The sequence below is a fragment of the Mesoplodon bidens genome (genome assembly GCF_964165515.1).
Source record: "Mesoplodon bidens genome assembly, chromosome: 8".
NCBI lineage: Eukaryota > Metazoa > Chordata > Mammalia > Artiodactyla > Ziphiidae > Mesoplodon > Mesoplodon bidens.
In genome coordinates this window covers 82,734,950-82,753,321 of record NC_138165.1, presented here as the reverse complement: position 1 = coordinate 82,753,321, position 18,372 = coordinate 82,734,950, and the positions used below count along the sequence as shown (strand labels likewise).

At 36.6% G+C, this 18,372-nt stretch overlaps 1 protein-coding gene across 2 annotated transcripts in view; it reads right to left on the bottom strand.

Annotated features, from left to right (window-relative positions):
• PARD3B (par-3 family cell polarity regulator beta) overlaps positions 1-18,372 on the bottom strand; it is a 1,049,764-nt gene that overhangs the window by 398,490 nt on the left and 632,902 nt on the right. For both annotated transcript variants that reach the window (XM_081242115.1, XM_081242116.1), the window contains exon 16: positions 5,201-5,245. In XM_081242115.1, coding sequence (XP_081098241.1) covers positions 5,201-5,245 — 45 coding nt within the window. The remainder of the gene's footprint in view (positions 1-5,200; positions 5,246-18,372) is intronic.

Genomic DNA, 18,372 nt, shown 5'->3' with positions numbered 1-18,372 from the left:
CACAAAGAAAGAAAACTACAGGCCAATATCACTGATGAACATAGATGCAAAAATCCTCAACAAAATACTAGCAAACAGAATCCAACAGCACATTAAAAGGATCATACACCATGATCAAGTGGGGTTTATTCCAGGAATGCAAGGATTCTTCAATATACGCAAATCAATCAATGTGATTCACCATATTAACAAGTTGAAGGAGAAAAACCATATGATCATCTCAATAGATGCAGAGAAAGCTTTCGACAAAATTCAACACCCATTTATGATAAAAACCCTGCAGAAAGTAGGCATAGAGGGAACTTTCCTCAACATCATAAAGGCCATATATGACAAACCCACAGCCAACATTGTCCTCAATGGTGAAAAACTGAAACCATTTCCACTAAGATCAGGAACAAGACAAGGCTGCCCACTCTCACCACTCTTATTCAACCTAGTTTTGGAAGTTTTAGCCACAGCAATCAGAGAAGAAAAGGAAATAAAAGGAATCCAAATTGGAAAAGAAGAAGTAAAGCTGTCACTGTTTGCAGATGACATGATACTATACATAGAGAATCCTAAAGATGCTACCGAAAAACTACTAGAGCTAATCAATGAATTTGGTAAAGTAGCAGGATACAAAATTAATGTACAGAAATCTCTGGCATTCCTGTACACTAATGATGAAAAATCTGAAAATGAAATCAAGAAAACACTCCCATTTACCATTGCAACAAAAAGAATAAAATATCTAGGAATAAACCTACCTAAGGAGACAAAAGACCTGTATGCAGAAAATTTTAAGACACTGATGAAAGAAATTAAAGATGATACAAATAGATGGAGAGATATACCATGCTCCTGGATTGGAAGAATCAATATTGTGAAAATGACTCTACTACCCAAAGCAATCTACAGATTCAATGCAATCCCTATCAAACTACCACTGGCATTTTTCACAGAACTAGAACAAAAAATTTCAAAATTTGTTTGGAAAAACAAAAGACCCCGAATAGCCAAAGCAATCTTGAGAACGAAAAACGGAGCTGGAGGAATCAGGCTCCCTGACTTCAGACTATACTACAAAGCTACAGTAATCAAGACAGTGTGGTACTGGCATAAAAACAGAAAGATAGATCAGTGGATCAGGATAGAAAGCCCAGAGATAAACCCACGCACATATGGCCAACTTATCTTTGATAAAGGAGGCAGGAATGTACAGTGGAGAAAGGACAGCCTCTTCAATAAGTGGTGCTGGGAAAACTGGACAGGGACATGTAAAAGTTTGAGATTAGATCATTCCCTAACACCATACACAAAAATAAGCTCAAAATGGATTAAAGACTTAAATGTAAGGCCAGAAACTATCAAACTCTTAGAGGAAAACATAGGTAAAACACTCTATGACATAAATCACAGCAAGATCCTTTTGGACCCACCTCCTAGAGAAATGGAAATAAAAACAAAGATAAACAAATGGGACCTAATGAAACTTCAAAGCTTTTGCACAGCAAAGGAAACCATAAACAAGACCAAAAGACACCCCTCAGAATGGGAGAAAATATTTGCAAATGAAGCAACTGACAAAGGATTAATCTCCAAAATTTATAAACAGCTCATGCAGCTCAATAGCAAAAAAACAAACAACCCAATCCAAAAATGGGCAGAAGACTTAAATAGGCATTTCTCCAAAGAAGATATACAGACTGCCAACAAACACATGAAAGAATGCTCAACATCATTAATCATTAGAGAAATGCAAATCAAAACTACAATGAGATATCATCTCACACCAGTCAGAATGGCCATCATCAAGAAATCTAGAAACAATAAATGCTGGAGAGGGTGTGGAAAAAAGGGAACCCTCTTGCACTGCTGGTGGGAATGTGAATTGGTACAGCCACTATGGAGAACGGTATGGAGGTTCCTTAAAAAACTAAAAATAGAACTACCATATGACCCAGCAATCCCACTACTGGGCATATACCCTGAGAAAACCATAATTCAAAAAGAGACATGTACCAAAATGTTCATTGCAGCTCTATTCACAATAGCCCGGAGCTGGAAACAACCTAAGTGTCCATCATCGGATGAATGGATAAAGAAGATGTGGCACATATATACAATGGAATATTACTCAGCCATAAAAAGAAACGAAACTGAGCTATTTGTAATGAGGTGGATAGACCTAGAGTCTGTCATACAGAGTGAAGTTAGTCAGAAAGAGAAAGACAAATACCGTATGCTAACACATATATACGGAATTTAAAAAAAAAAAAAAGTCATGAAGGACCTAGGGGCAAAACGGGAATAAAGACACAGACCTACTTGAGAATGGACTTGAGGATATGGGGAGGGGGAAGGGTAAGCTGTGACAAAGCGAAAGAGAGGCATGGACATATATACACTACCAAACGTAAGGTAGATAGATAGTGGGAAGCAGCCGCAGAGCACAGGGAGATCAGCTCGGTGCTTTGTGACCGCCTGGAGGGGTGGGATGGGGAGGGTGGGAGGGAGGGAGATGCATGAGGGAAGGGATGTGGGAACAGATGTATGACTGATTCACTTTGTTATAAAGCTGAAACTAATTAAAAAATAAAAAAAAGAAAAAAAATACATTGTACATCATGACCCTATAGACATGTATATGCATAACTGAGTAAAGTTTTATAAAACAAAAAAACAAAAAAACAAAAAAACAAAACAAAAAAAAAAAAGAAGAAGCTGACATTGGTGAGATAAGTATGAATGATCAGGGCACGTTGCACATTACAATCCAAACTGGCACTTGCTTAGTGGTCTAGACTGTAGCAGATGGAGACTATAGTTCTATATTAGGTGAATGTTAAAAATGACAGAAACAGGTTGCCAGAATCAAAAGGATCCTTAATTCTCTTTCACTGTCGTCACCACCAAAGCCTAATGGGAAAATGCTCTACCCAAGTGTAGCCCACACAGGGAGTTGCACTTCATGGGAGGGGTGGTTTCTTGAGGAGCATTATAATTCAAGACCTTAATAGCATCTTTTTCTATCATTCTGCTTTTTATTTTCTCAGTACTGTCTCTAACGTTTTATAGAGTGCTCTCATTTAATTTAAGTCTAGAGCTCACAATTTGAGGTGACTGGTTAGCCCTCTTCACTGTGTTTTATCGTATGCCACTTTGGCTCCAAAGTTATCAACTTTCTGGTTGTTTTCAGCATTTACCCTGGTTCCACAGAGAGCCAATGAAAAATTTGATGATGTTGCGATAGGATATAAAAGTACTTAAAATATAAGAATAGTGAATATTGTAATAATAGTTCATTAGTAACAAAAATCTTATTTAAAACTCCTGATGTATTTCAACAGTTTGATTCATGGGATATGAAGACCATTAGTATTATTTCTATTACCAGCTAAAATAACTCTGCCATGTGAACCTTACAGTTAACCTGACTGACAGCTTTAAAATTGTGTCATTTTTAACATTTTTTTTTAATTTGGAAGATTATTTCAATTTTTATGTTTAGAGTACTTCTTTACTAATATCTTTATTTCACACTACATAAAAATATATCATTAAAATTTACCTCAAATATTATAGCAATATACCAAGATAATGTTTGCCTTTAAAAAGAGTGACAATAATTTTTAGTTACTGGCTAACAGTAGTTTGTTTGGAAATGAAGTAAGATTAGAGTAAGATTTGATTTCCTGGAAAAAGCCAGAAAGTTTATTATTTGTTTTCAAAAACCAAATTGATACACATTCTTAAAAAAATGCTTCTACTTCTTACCTTGAAGCCCATCCCAGTATGTAAATAGGTTTTTATCTTCAAGTATTAATATGTGCAAGAGAGCTAAGGACAAGAAGTACCAGGCATGGGAACAAGCAGCATGTGGCAATTTATCACTCCCTCAGAAATCTTTTCTTTTACAGTGATCTAACCTCTTAGGCTCTTTATTAGGAGGGGCAGAAAAGAAAACATCTAAGAGTTGTGAACCAGACCTTCCCTGCTGTTATCACTAGTGAATCTGGAGAAAGAAGAAAAGGAAAAAAAATCGTAATCTTGCCCTGGAACATGATGGACGTAATGAGGCATCAAGGCCACTTACTGCTGAGAACATAATTGGCCCATAAACACAGGAGATGCTTGGTGATGGGAACGACTTCTTTGTTTCAGAAACGAAGGGATGCCAACAAATCATAACCCTCCTGTTGTTTGGAGTGGCATTTCTAAGAGTAAAATGGATAGTTTCCCCCCAAATAATGCACTCTTACAAGAAAAGGATTACTGCTGTATTTACTAGCTTAGTAGCTTTAAGTGTTTTCAACTAATGTGAATAAATGATGCTGAAGAAAGGGCAAAGGAATAGAAGGTAGGTCATTTGGCACTGAAGGAAAAGCTTGGATTTTAGACCTGAAGGTATCTCACACGAAACAGAGAAAGAGCCTGGAGACCCTCAAAGTCCTTGTGGACTTCCTAGGGCACCTCCAGGGAGCTCATTCATGAGTCTAAAGAAAGAGAATACAGGGCTTCCCTGGTGGCGCAGTGGTTGAGAGTCCGCCTACCGATGCAGGGGACACGGGTTCGTGCCCCAGTCCGGGAAGATCCCACATGCCGCGAAGCAGCTGGGCCCGTGAGCCATGGCCACTGAGCCTGCGCGTCCGGAGCCTGTGCTCCGCAACGGGAGAGGCCACAACAGTGAGAGGCCCACATACCGCAAAAATAAAATAAAAAATAAAAAATAAAAAAAAAAAGAAAGAAAGAGAATACAGTCATCTCAGGCCCAATCCCCTTTGATGACAGGCAAAAAAATGATTTTTTTTTGAGAAGGAAGAAATGGCTACATTTTTCTTATTCTGGAATTCTTTGTCCTGCCACTTTAATGTGAGAGTCATCATGGAAAATAATCTCAAACTTTCTTGGGTTTTCTTTGTAATTTTTTTGCTATTCTAAGTGTTCAGCTGGCATACAGGTTAAAGATTTGGGGTTTTATAATTATTTTTTTGGAAACCTTTCTTCCTCCTTCTCAAACATTTGAGTCAGCATACATTATGCCACTATACACATGGCCAAGCAATAATTTACCTTTGTGGAAGTCAGAGACATCTCATGTATTAATTAGCAAGTCTTTCAGTGATGAGTGGATGGCAACAGGTTCCATCTGCTACTCAAACACAGCCAGAGATTTCCAGGAAGGAGAATATAAAGTCAGTTACAAGGAATTTCTTACCCGATTTGTGTCCAGCCAATGAATGGACTTTGCTTTCATCTGGCACTGCAAAGAAATTAAAGAGACAAGGATCAAACCTGCTTGTAAATCAGCCATTTTTTGAACAATAAATTAATATAGACTTGTAATAAGTGAAATCTTTTACTGGCAAAGATTTGAGAAAACGTTTTCCCCAGCCTGCCTGGGGCACCTCAATTCTATTGGTACATAATTTAAAGACAGTTATGAAGAAATATATGTACATTAAACCTTCTGCGAATAGAATTTCATTCTTTCAAAAATTTCTAATACTTTCAGTTCTTTTAACTGGGCTGTTGTTTCTGTATCCACAAAAACAGAGAAGCTCAAGAATCTAGAGCTGTATAATATATAATAAAACTCTTTGAGCATGACAGCAATATATCTAATCCCCAAGGATCAGACTTCTATATCTGGACAAAATGGAGCAAAAGGGAACAAACTTACAATTCCTCCTGAAAAAAAATTTCTAAAATAGACAAAACATGAAACAATGGCATTCAAGAGATTAGACATCAGGCAACAGAGAACAGTGACCCTTGAGAGGTGGAAAACAGGTGGGTGACTCCTGCCATTTCTCCATCTTACTGTCTGGAGAAAGTTTCCAGGTTCTGGTGCAGGAAGGGGAACACAGGCAGAGCCCAGGGATATTCCAGCCTGAGGACATGAAGCTGGAGGCCCAGGGAAACCAAGGCAGACACTAGGTCAGAGAATTGGAGAGAAGAGAGGTATACAGAAATCATTCTGAGATCTGCAAAGGATACCCTCAGGTATTTAATTAATTGCTGATGATCACATGCATGTGAGGAAACTACCCAAGACCTGGGACAGAACTGCCCCAAAGGGGAAAGAGCACAGTGTCCAAAGTTTACACAAGGTTGGGAATAAAGTTCCTATTCCCAATACCCAGAGTGAAAAACTTCAAAATTCAGGGGCATCCATTAGAATAGGAAGAAGAATCTTGCTTCAGCAGTGGATAAAATTTTAGATGAACACAGCTCTGATGAAATGGATACGAATTTGAAAGCCACAAATTACCAAAGCTTATATAGGAAGAAAGAGATAATCTAACAGCCCTATAGTTTGTTTTTTAATCAATTTGTATTGAAAGTTAAAAACTTTCCCAGAAAGAAAACTCTAGACCCAGCTGATTTCCTGATGAATTCTACCAAACATTAAAGGAAGAAATAATACCAGTTCTACAGAAATTCCTTCAGAAAATTTAGAGGAGGGAATATTTCCCAACTCATTCTGTGAGGCTACCATTACCTTGATGTTAATATCAAGCAAAGACGTTATATGAAAGCTACTAACCAATATCTCTCATGAACAAAGAGGCCAAGTTCTAAATCCTTAAGCAACTCTGCATGGATTATCACTTCAATATTCAACAACAGCTGTTCAATATTCACCATATGTCATTGTCTACATTAGTCTATAAAACTTTGGTGGCTCAAGGGTGGAAGAAAGGTGAGGGGAACTCTGCCAAAAAGGACGACCTCTTCATTTTCCCAAACACAAGATTGGTCTCAGAGTAATAAGCTCTTCCTTCCTTTACCTACAACATTCAGTCATATTTCATTGACCCAGTTATTATACAAAAATCTTCCTAAATCTTCCCACACCCACCTAGCACTCCTTTCCTAAGCTATTTCTTTATTTTCTAGACAAAAGCACTACATGTTTGTGATTTTCCTGGTGTTAATTGCTTAAAAATCTTGTTGGACTTTTCTTCATGTTTCCAGTTGGAGATGTCAATCCATATGTATCAGGCTCCAATTGTGGGCCAAATTCTGTCTTTCCCAGGTCTGAAAAAATATACAGTGGAATCTATAGTACAAATGAAAAAATATTGGAAAACAATGATGGTGACTAAAAAAATAATACTAGAAGCTAATACCGAGCACTTGTAATATACAAGTTCTACCCTATACTCTTTATAGCTATTAATTCATTTAATGCTCACAGTAACCTGTAAAGATAGCTATTATTATCTTTACAGATAAAGAAACTGTGGCACAGCTTGTAAGCGGAGGAGCCAGAGCTTAAACATGGCACTTTTAATCACTCTACTATACTTGTGATGAATCATAGAAGAGTTGTTATATTTTTCAGATTATTGATAACATGAATTAAATGTAAGAAAACACTTGACAGACACCCATATATTAGAACACTATTACCCTTTTAATTTGAATATATGTTATTAATAGAAATCTTTCTATGTTGACCAATATTAACAAGTGTTAGCTATAAATTTGTTTAACATGTTCAGAAATCTACAGTTCTAATAGGTTCAAGCTGAAATAATTCATCTCCGTTACACAGATAAGAAATCATCTGTCTGAGTTAAAATCTTGACTTAGATACTTACTGGTTACGTGCAATTTACTTTAACTTTCTGTGCCTCAATCTCATATATAAAATGAGGTTGATATTGCTTTCCCCATAGGTTTAGAGTGAAGATTATTTGTGTAAGTTTATGCAAAATACTTAGAAGATCACATAGTAAGTGCTTAATAAATATTAGTTATTAGATCATTAATGATAAACTAAATTGAGTTAATTTACATTAGATGTTACAGAATAACATGACAGCTAATAATGGGACAGATGTGGATTGAATTCAAGATTTATCAGGCAAGTTACTAAGCTCCTTTAAACCTTAGTCTCCCCATGTGAAAAATGAGATAAAAACACTGTACAAGGAGTTGTGAGAACTGAATGAAATAAATGTAAAAAAGCACTTAGCACAGTTCCAGGTACATGTTTCTCAATAAATGAAAACTTTTGATAAATGGAAACTGAGAGTGGTAAAGGTTGTGAATTTAATGATGGCGGTGGTGCTTATGATTTAACTTGCCTAGGATTATAAAGGAATAGGCAGGGCACAAGGTACTTTCAATTGCTATCTCATGGATAATCCAATACTCACAGCAGGTTTTACCTCCCAGTTTACATGGCTCCCAATTCATCTTGTAGTGGAAGAAAGGCAAAGGAAATATGGTATTCAGACTACATACATGATTTTATTTTGTGCAGTTATTCTGAAAAAAGAATTCACACAAGGGTAGGATCTTATTTTTTGTTTTTGTCTTTTTTTTTTAACAGACATAAGTTATCTCATTAAATCTAAGGCAATTTAAGTACTGCAAATTCCCTTGCCATGTTAGGTTGAACATGGTAACTTAACTTTTTGGCTGAATACTATCACGATTTTTAGTAGGAATATTAATTATTTTAATTGACAATTTGAAATTCTTTAGAACACTACCAAACTATTTCAATAAACAGTGTAGAACATCCAAATGGGTGATGGGCATAAAAATTAGGGGTCTTTCTCCAAAATATTCACTGACACAGATGTCTATCTTGAGGACAGAAGATAAATGAATGAACATCTTAGAAAATAGAGGGAACTGTAATGACTTAATTAATAGAATACATTTTACTTAAAAGGTTAAATTGGGAACAATCATCTTTTATGCACATGCTTAGTGCTGGGAAGTGATTTAAATAACAGTAGCAAGTGAGAAAATGAGGTAAAATTAGACACACTACCAAGCTTTTAAAAAAAATGACAAGTGTTATAATTAATACTCAACTTCTTTTATAACTCATATTACCTTAAAGCTACTATAAAGTTTCCTCTCAGGGTTGGAGCTTAAGTCTAGTCATTTCCTGCATATTATTTAGATAGCACAGCAGTTGGAACAGTAGCAATATTAAAATGATAGCTATGTCATTTTAAACAAAGAGCTTATTTACAAGAGGTTGAAAATGAGTTAGCCTGGTGTGGGAAAGGCCTACCATTCCAAAATGGTAAGTAAGGTACCAAAAGTGTCAAGTAAGAGAGTGTTGATGGAGCAGGAACCAAAATTTCTTGTTCTGGTTCTCATGACAGATTGTTTTCTCTTCCTTTCTTTCTTCTCCCCACCTCTCCCTCCCTCTCCCCTTCCCTCCTCCCTCCCTCCCTCCCCCCTCCCTTCCTTCCCTCTTCCCTTACCTACCTACCTACCTTCCTTCCTTCCTTCCAGTTTCTAGAGCATATTATATTCCCTTTCTTATCCTTCAGTTTCCAAGGATTGGTACTATTTGCTCTTGATTACTTTAAAGAGTTATTATAGTAATTGAAGAGGTATTAGGGAAATGTTGAGTCTTCTGAAGATGAAATTCACAGATATTTTTATTACATTCTTAGAGGGCACTGTGGACTTGTCCCTCCTGAGATTTCTCTAGATTTATTTAGATAATGGGTTTTCTATTAAGCTCCTGCTTCCTGGCATTCAACTCAAGATCAATGGACACTATTTGATTTAATTACTATAAGGTTTTTCGTAAGGAGGACACTCTTTGGTTTGGATGTTTGTTAATTTCCTGGTGTGTCCTCTGGTTCAGGAAGACTTGTTCAGGAAACACAGCACCCTGTGGGCCTATGTTTCCAGTTATTTTGGTTGTAGACCTTTGAAGCTAATCAAAGGTCTACCAACTACCCAACACCAGTGGAACATTTTAAAAGGGTGTGGATAAACACACAGTGTCTTTTGGCTTAATTTCAACTAGGTTCATTGTTAGAGTTGAGAGAAACCATAAAGAAAGAAAATATGGGAACAAAATCTGTGAAAAATATGGTACTCCGAGAACTTATTAGTGGCAGACATTAAAGTGCATATACTACTTACATATATTGGCTTCCTGGTAGGATATATTTATATTAATATAGTGATCACTTAAAGTGTTTTATTCTTTTGTCAAGCCTCCTTATACTCTTCAAATGCATTCTCACTGGGGGAAAATAATCCCCTTGCTTATTGATAGCATTTGATATGAATTTTATAAGTGATTATTAGGGACTTCACTTGCTTAATAAAACTTTGAAGAACGGTGGCAGATTTGGTGAATTAATGGGCCCCACAGGCTCTTCTTATGCTGACAGAAGATGGTATATTGCTAACATGCACAAATCTCTTCAGCTAAAAATTGCCACCAGCTAGTTATTCTTTTTGAGAATGCCAACACTATGTCACGAATGGGGAATATGCAAATGTGTTCAGATTCCCACTACTTCATATTGAGATACTTTGATGCAAAGCAGCATTCTAAAACATGATGCAATGCTGGTCTTTCACACAGATAGTTCTGTCTCATTTAACTTTTGATCTCCCTGTCTTTGGCATAATAGAGACTGCAGTTTTGAAGATGATGATTGGCACAATAAAAATCTATCTTCTAATGAGGCCATAAACACTTCTCTTTGGATAGTTTACTAGGAAACTAAGTATCAAATAATTCCTTAATGCTTAATAAACTTGTTTCTAAAAGTTGTTCCTTCAGAATTAAAAAAAAATTGATGTAGTTGCCAATATTAAGAATCAATTTTCTTCTCTTTTAGCAGATCAGTTTCCGTGCCACTGATTGATTTCCAGAATTTCTAAGGAACCCAAACCTGTCTCAAGTTGTAAATTAAGTTCCTTTCTTAGCAACCATGAACTATTACTGCATTAATTTATAGTGTTTTCTTATGTCAATTACTATTTGGCATACTGCTTCTCCTTAGGGAGACTTTTTGAGTTTTCAGCGCTATAAATTCTTATGTGTTGAAAAATTCTTCCATCTCTTGGAAAAAAAAAGCGAAATACAAAAACAAAATAAGGCTTTTGCTGAAAAAGGGGCTAGGCGATCAGTACAATATAATGACATAAATGTTTATCTCACCATCTCCCCTAAAGCACCCTGTTCATCCCTGGATGTGTTGCTGCTCTGACAACATGCTAATCAGAACACAACAGCTGAAGTTTTCTTCTAATGTTATAGAGCATCTTCCAGCCAGGCTGCCACAGGACAAAAATGAGGGACCCATTCCCTCATCATTATCCAACTATTCATATGTTCACAGCTTTTCAGTGATCTCCTCAGAATTCCTTTTTTTTTTTTTTTTTTTTTTTTTTGGCCACGCAGCATGCAGCATGCAGGATCTTAGTTCCCCGACCAGGGATCGAACCCGGGTCCCTTGCAGTGGAAACATGGAGTCCTAACCACTAGACCGCCAGGGAATTCTCCATGAATCTTAGGAGAGCTTCAATCTAAAGTTAGGAAAATCCAATACTTTCTTTATGTTCTTATACTATTGTCTATATCTCATTAAAGAGCATTGGAAAACCCAAAACATGCCTTCATAAATTCATTGATTCATTTGTCTTGAATCTACTCAATAAGCACTTTCTTTCTGAAAAGAATCAGACACGCAAGCCTGGGGTTTAATGAGGAGATACAAATAAATAATGTATTGATACAATGTAATGTAATAAATAGTATAATAAAGGAAGGAGGATATGTGTTAGGGATATAGTAGACAGTCACACAGACACGAGGATTCACAAAAATAATAAAGGTTTTCAGTGACTGAGTCCTTGAATCAATACACCTGGGACACTTTTTGTTCATGGCAAGGGAGCAGCATGATAAGAGTGAAAGAGCTCAAGCTTAGCTGTTAAAGGGACCTGGATTCTGACACTGATTACATGTGTGACCATGGACTAATTACTTAGTCTTTTTCAATCTTACTGAACTTATTTGTAAAATGTAGATAATGCCCCCTACCACAGAGTATGAGACAACCTAGAGGATATAAAAACTTATCTTGTAATCTAGCAGAAGCAAGTGCTTAAAGATGGATTATATGTGCCTTTCACACACCACCACTTCTGCTAGGTGCACTGCACTCTATCACATCAGAAGTATGTTTTTGAACAGGCCGTGCAACTTCGTGCATCTGTACAATATTATACACATAGCACATGGAATTTCTTCTGACTTACAATGAAAATTCATCTGTTCTCCTGTTAGGCAAACATGCTTTAGACCCCATTCAAATGTCATCTTCTCCAGGTCATCGTCTCATGTCTCCAGGCTGAGCTTCAGGACCAAAGTAATTTGTAAATATCTCAATTATTTGTGTATGGGTCTGTTTCACAGTAAACATGAGCACCTTAAGGAAGGGATATGTCTTGTTTTTCCTTGTTAGCCTGGAATCATGCCCACCCCCTCGTAAGTACTCATTAATGTTTGCTGAGTGAATGAATGCAACATGTGTATGAGTAAAGAAAGGAAGCAGCAATTTGGATACATACATTCAGCAAAATGTTCTAGAGCAATGAATGTGAAATATATTCATTGTGGTATACATATGGTTCTATGAATGTTGTAACAAAAATGTGTATAAACCTGGTAAAATTCTTGTGGTGCAATTTGCAGATATGTTCCTGGCAAGGAAAGGGTGACTGGAAAAAGGTGACTGGAATTCGAACCTGGGATAGGTCTAAATAAAGACCACAACATGGTAGAACTGTTTGTTACAAATATAAACTCACTTATATTTTGAGTAGTGAACTGTAGAAAAAAATATAATTGGTAGTCTAGTCACAACTCACTGTGTATCTCTAATAAGTAGGTTATTAGTGTTTATGAATTTACTTTTGGGCTTGCCGGCACTCATCTCACTGTTGTTCCCCACATGGTAATGACACTTGAAAGAGCAACTCATTCTGTGTACAGAAAATATCACATTACATTAGCAACAATACTGAATACTTGGTACAGAGGGTACTTCTTTCAGTACACAAATGTTATGAGTTTTCAAAGCTGTAAATAGAGTAAATAGGTGTCATTTTTTTACATCACAATTTCAGACAAAAACAAAAAGAAAACCCACTAACTTTAAAAACTGCTTCTACAAAGTATTGAAACATTAAAATATTTATAACATATGTGTAAGATATAATGGACAAAAGTAAAGCAAACACTGTGTATCAACCAATGGGTTTGAGAAAAGAATATTAGTTTACTCAAATTCATTCCTTTCTCTCCTTACTCAGAGGTAACCACAATCCTGAATTTTGTACTGTATCATTTTCTTGCTTTTCTTTAAAATTTTACCACAAATTTGTCCCCAAATAACATTTTTTAAATTTGTATCTTTAATTAAATGATATTGGATTTTGTCACATGCTTTGCTGTGTATACTGATGTGATCATACAATTTTTATTTTTCAGTCTGTTAATATGTGACTTACAAATGTTTGATTGATTTCAAATTTTAAACCAACTTTGCATTCCCAGGACAAACTCTACTTGGTCATAATCTTTTTTGTACATTGTTGAGTTCAACTTGCTAAATTTTTAAAAATAATTTTATACCAATTTATGAAGAATGTCAATCTAAAGTTTTCTTTCTTCTATGTCCTTGTCTGGCTTTGGTATCATAGTAATGCCAGCTTCATAGAATGAGTTTATCTTTATTTATCTGGAAGTGTTTCTGTAGAATTCCTATTATTTCCTCCTATAGAATTCACCAATAAAGCCATTTGGACCTAGAGTTTTCTTTGTGGGAAAGTATTTCACTATAATTCAATTTCTTTAATAGCTATAGGGATATTCAGACTATTTCCCCTTGTATGAGTTTGATTGTCTCTTGCAAGTTTTGTCCAATTAAACTGTCAAATTTATTGTTCATGATATTGCCTTAAAATTCTTTTAATATTTGTAGAGAATTTATAGTGATGTCACCTCTCAATCCTAACAATGTTCATGTATCTTGTCTTATTTTATTTTGATCAGTCTGGTTAATGGTTTATCATTTTTATTGACCTTCTTAAAAAACTAGATCTTCATTTAATTTCTCAAATATTTTCTATTGATTTGTATTCTGTTTTATATTATTTCCCTTGTAATGCTTAATTTGGGTTCAATTTTATCGAACCCTCTTTATTTTCTTAACATGAAAGCTGGCTGAGGTTATTGATTTGAGAACTTTCTTTCTCTAATATAGTTTAATTCTATAAATTATTCTCTTACTGGCATCCCACAAAGTTTTTTAATCACACAAATGTTGATATGTACTGTTTTCATTTTCATTCAATTAAAATACTTTCTAATTTCCCTCTCAGTATTTTCTTGATCCATGTGTTATTGAGAAGTTCTTTATTCTCCAAATATTTGTAGGTTTGCCAGCATTCTGTTTTTGAATTTCATTTTAATTCCACTGTAGTGAGGGAATATAAGTTGTATGACTTGAATTCTTTAAACATTTTTTTGTGTGCTCAGGAATTCATTGAGACACTTGGATCTGGCTTTCTAGATTTCATTAAATTTGGAAAATTTGTGGCCATTATTTCTTCATATATTTTTTCTCTGTTCACCCTTCTCTCTCATTTGAGGAATCCAATCACACATACTTTAGGCCACCTTGAAGCTGCTCCTCAGGTCACTGTTCTTTGCTCATTTCTGTGTCTTTTTTCTTCCTGTGTTTCAGTTTGTATAGTTCTACTGCTATCTATTCACATTCACTTACCTTGTTTTCTGCTATTGCCTAATCTGCTATTAATTCCATCCAGTGTATTTTTCATCTCAGACATTAAACTTTTCATTTCCAGAGGACAGATTTTTTTACATCTTCCATACCTCCACTTAACATGTTTAATTTTCTTCTAGGCTTTTGAATATATGGAATACAAACATAATAATTTTTTAATGTGTTTGTCTGCTAATTCTAATGTCTGTACCATTTCTAGTTTTAATGATTGATTTTTCTCACTATGTGTCATACTTCCATACTTCTTGGCAAGCATGATAATCTTTTATTGGGAGCTAGATACTGTGAATTTTACCCTTGTTGGGTGCTCGGCATTTTTATATTCTTATAAATATTTTTTCTCTCTTCGGGATATAGTTGAGTTACTTAAAAAGATTTAATCCTTTTGGGCTTTGCTTTTAAGACGTGTCAGTCAGGACTATAGCAGCATTTATCCTACGCTGATGATGCCCTACTGCAGAAGAAGTGCTTTTATGCATACCTTATCCAATGTCCTATGGATTTTAAGGTTTTTGCAACCTTGTTGGTGGGAACAGGTACCATTCCTGGTCTTGTGTGGGCTCTGGGTACTGTTTCCTGGATCCTTTTGGGACTTATTTTCTCAGCCTTGGTAGTTTCCTCACATACGTGCTCTGATCAGTGCTCTGTGTATAATACCCAAGAGAGATTCTCTATATAGTTCTGGAGTTCACTCTGTATGCAGATCTCTCTTCTCTGGTACTCTCCAAACTCTAACCATCTTGCTTTCCCTGGAGTCTCAGCCCTATCTCCTTAATTCAGGTATTTAAAAATGTAATGTGAATCTTGTAACAAGTTTCATAATACGGTACTATTTAATTTCTCTGAAATAAGTTGCAAAATAATTCCAATATTTAATAAATTAAAGTATCTTGTCCTTATAACCACAGCTTCCTAAATCACAGAACCAGTGGTCCTAAGACTACTTGAGTAACTATAACCCAAAGTGTAATGGGGAGAACACTGAGCTAAGAATGTGATCAGTGACTGAGGATATTCTTTGAAAGTCTCACTACCTGCTTGCCGCCTACATAAGGATATGATGAAATCAATTCTGAGAATAAGCAATTAAAAATTTTGTTTGGAATACAGGACCACAAAGAGAATGCAGCTAAGCTGGTGGACTGAAAGGAAACCATGTCTAGGACCAGGGCTATTCCCCTGTCCTGACAGCACACATGCTACCTTCATGAGCAAGTCACAGGACTTTCTTCCAAGTGTCCTCAGAACCAGACCCAAGGCTTCTTCCATCCCATGACTGAACTTTGGCAAATGCCTCCAACGTGCTCTTGCCCTCCCTCCACCTGCTCAACTCTACATCTTATTTACCATATTCCGATTAATCTATGCTAAACATCACTTTCATCATTTCTCTAACCTACTCAAAAACCTTCACTAAATTCACCTGCTTAGAAAATAGTTTCCTTAGTCTTTTATTTAAGGTTTGAACCCTTTTTACCTTTCTCCCTATATTTTCCTCTATTTACCTGTTATTGACGTCATTTACAGTGATTTCTTGTTTCTTCCTATTTGTCTTTATCCTTAATAGAAATGCCTCAAACCTCTCATATAAAAACACTATATTTCTCCTGGGCCCAGCTCTCCACTATAACCTCCTTTTTGTAGAATACTCTATTTCTGTCTCCCCCAGAACACTTTAGGTTTGCCTCCAAGCAAATGTACCACTTTTTATCCTGTGTTATGTTGATTTGTGGGCAACTTCAATGAAGGCAAAGCTAGTATTTTGTTCATCTTCACATCATAAACAGTTACAGATTACAAAGGCCCTCAGGTTAGTTGTATGAAGTCTCTCTCTCTTTTCTTAAATCTATGACAGGGAAAAGAACACTGTGTGAGATCCCTCCCAGGAAACTTCTTTCTCAATGAATTCTTTGGATCTACCCAAGGGTTGGACTATTTCCAGTACTTAGACTATGAAAACTCTCATGTTTCCTAGGCCCTTGGTAAGTATTTCCGTTATCAGCAAGAAATCAATATTGATTAAACCATGGGGAAAAAAGGGCAGAGGTGACCCTCTAAGTCACACAACGAATGGCCATTATTCACTATGAACCAGTGAAACAACACATCTCTCATCCCACTATTTACAATGTATATTTCCATAGAGTGAGTCTCTCTTTAACAGGGATAAGGAGGAAGGAAACCAAAACTTACTACCAACTTACACGTGTCACAAATCATGCTAAGCATTTTAATATACGTTATCCCATTTAATCCTCACAAAAGCTCTGTGAGCACTATTACCTTCACTTTACAGAGGAGGAAGCCGAGGCTCAGAAGTGTTGTGTCATTAAGTTAGCAAGTGGGATAGCTGAGAATTGAAGAGTTCCCAACTTCAAAGTATACATTCCTTCTACTATGTGAGTCCAAGTGGTAGGATTTTGCTAATAGCTTTACCATCGAGAACTATACATGTCACTAGTCACCACTACCTCCTAAAGTAGAATTTCATAACCATGTGAAAGGGCAAATGGTGTCTCTTAAAAATGGTTGTTGATGCTCTCAGAAGTAAGAAATAGGGTTGTCATAAGTTGTTTTGAGCCTCATACACCTGGAAATTGTTACCAAGGGGAGGCATTGACTATTGTTCAGACGACGTCAGAGCAGGGGAGAAAGAGAAAAATCAAAGTGACGTCACAGAGAATTTATTGCTCGAACATAGGAATGAAGCAACAGAGAGAACCACAAATGAATCCAGTGTGTGGTCTTGGGACTGAGGGCCACCATTATTAGAAGTCAGAGGGAAAAAAATGGTGTAGGATCAGGTCAATAGTCTCGACAGAGTAGAAGCAGCATGGCGTGTCTGGGGACTCACAACTCTCTTTTTCATCCCCTGCCAACTTTTTGATGCAACCTAAGACAGTATTAGATTTTGGCAGCCAAACTGGCCTACTGTTGGCTCGTCAAGTGTACAGTCAAGGAAAATCCTGAAGTCCTTCTTATATTAACTGCTGTTAAGCCAGGTCTCTGTCCAATAAATATCCGTGGAGATCCAGTGCTGTGCCAGTCATCATGCTGGGCACGGGGATTGTGGAAGTGAACCAGACAGTCTCGAGCCGTGCACCAGCAGAGTTTCTATCACACAACTAACCACAAATAGTGAGAGGACTATTAGCAAATCTTCCTGATCAAAGCTACCTTCAGCTGTTCACTTTGACAGATGTAGTAAGCCCCTGACTCATCTTTGGGATTCTGCGCTTACTCCTTATAGCCTACTTTCCACACAGGCACTACCGTAATCCTTTTAAAACAAAAAACAAAACAAAAATTTTACCATGACAGTCTCTGTACTCAAAGCCTACCAATAGCTTCCAATCACATTTAGAAGAAAATCTAAAAACTTACTAGAGTCTCCAAGCCCTGGTCCCTGGGGGCCTTTCCAACTTGTTCTGCATGGCTCTCCCCTTGCTCAGCGTACTTCACCCATGCTGGATTCATTGCAGTGCCCCAAACATGCCAAGTATGACCCCCTTTAGGGCTTTGGGACATGCTCTTCCCCCACATAGTTCATGGCTCTCCTTCATTCACATCTTCACAGATATCAGATCATCACAGAGGTCCTGCCAGACTACCTTACCTAAAGTAAGGCCTTCCACCCCCAAGTCTGTTACTATCTCCTCCTCCTGCTTCATTTTTCCACAAAGCATTCATCACTGACATCTTCTCCATTAGAACATAAGCTCCATGTGGATGTGGGCTTTGCTTTGTTCACCATTTTGTCTCCAGGGTCTACAACAGTGCCTGC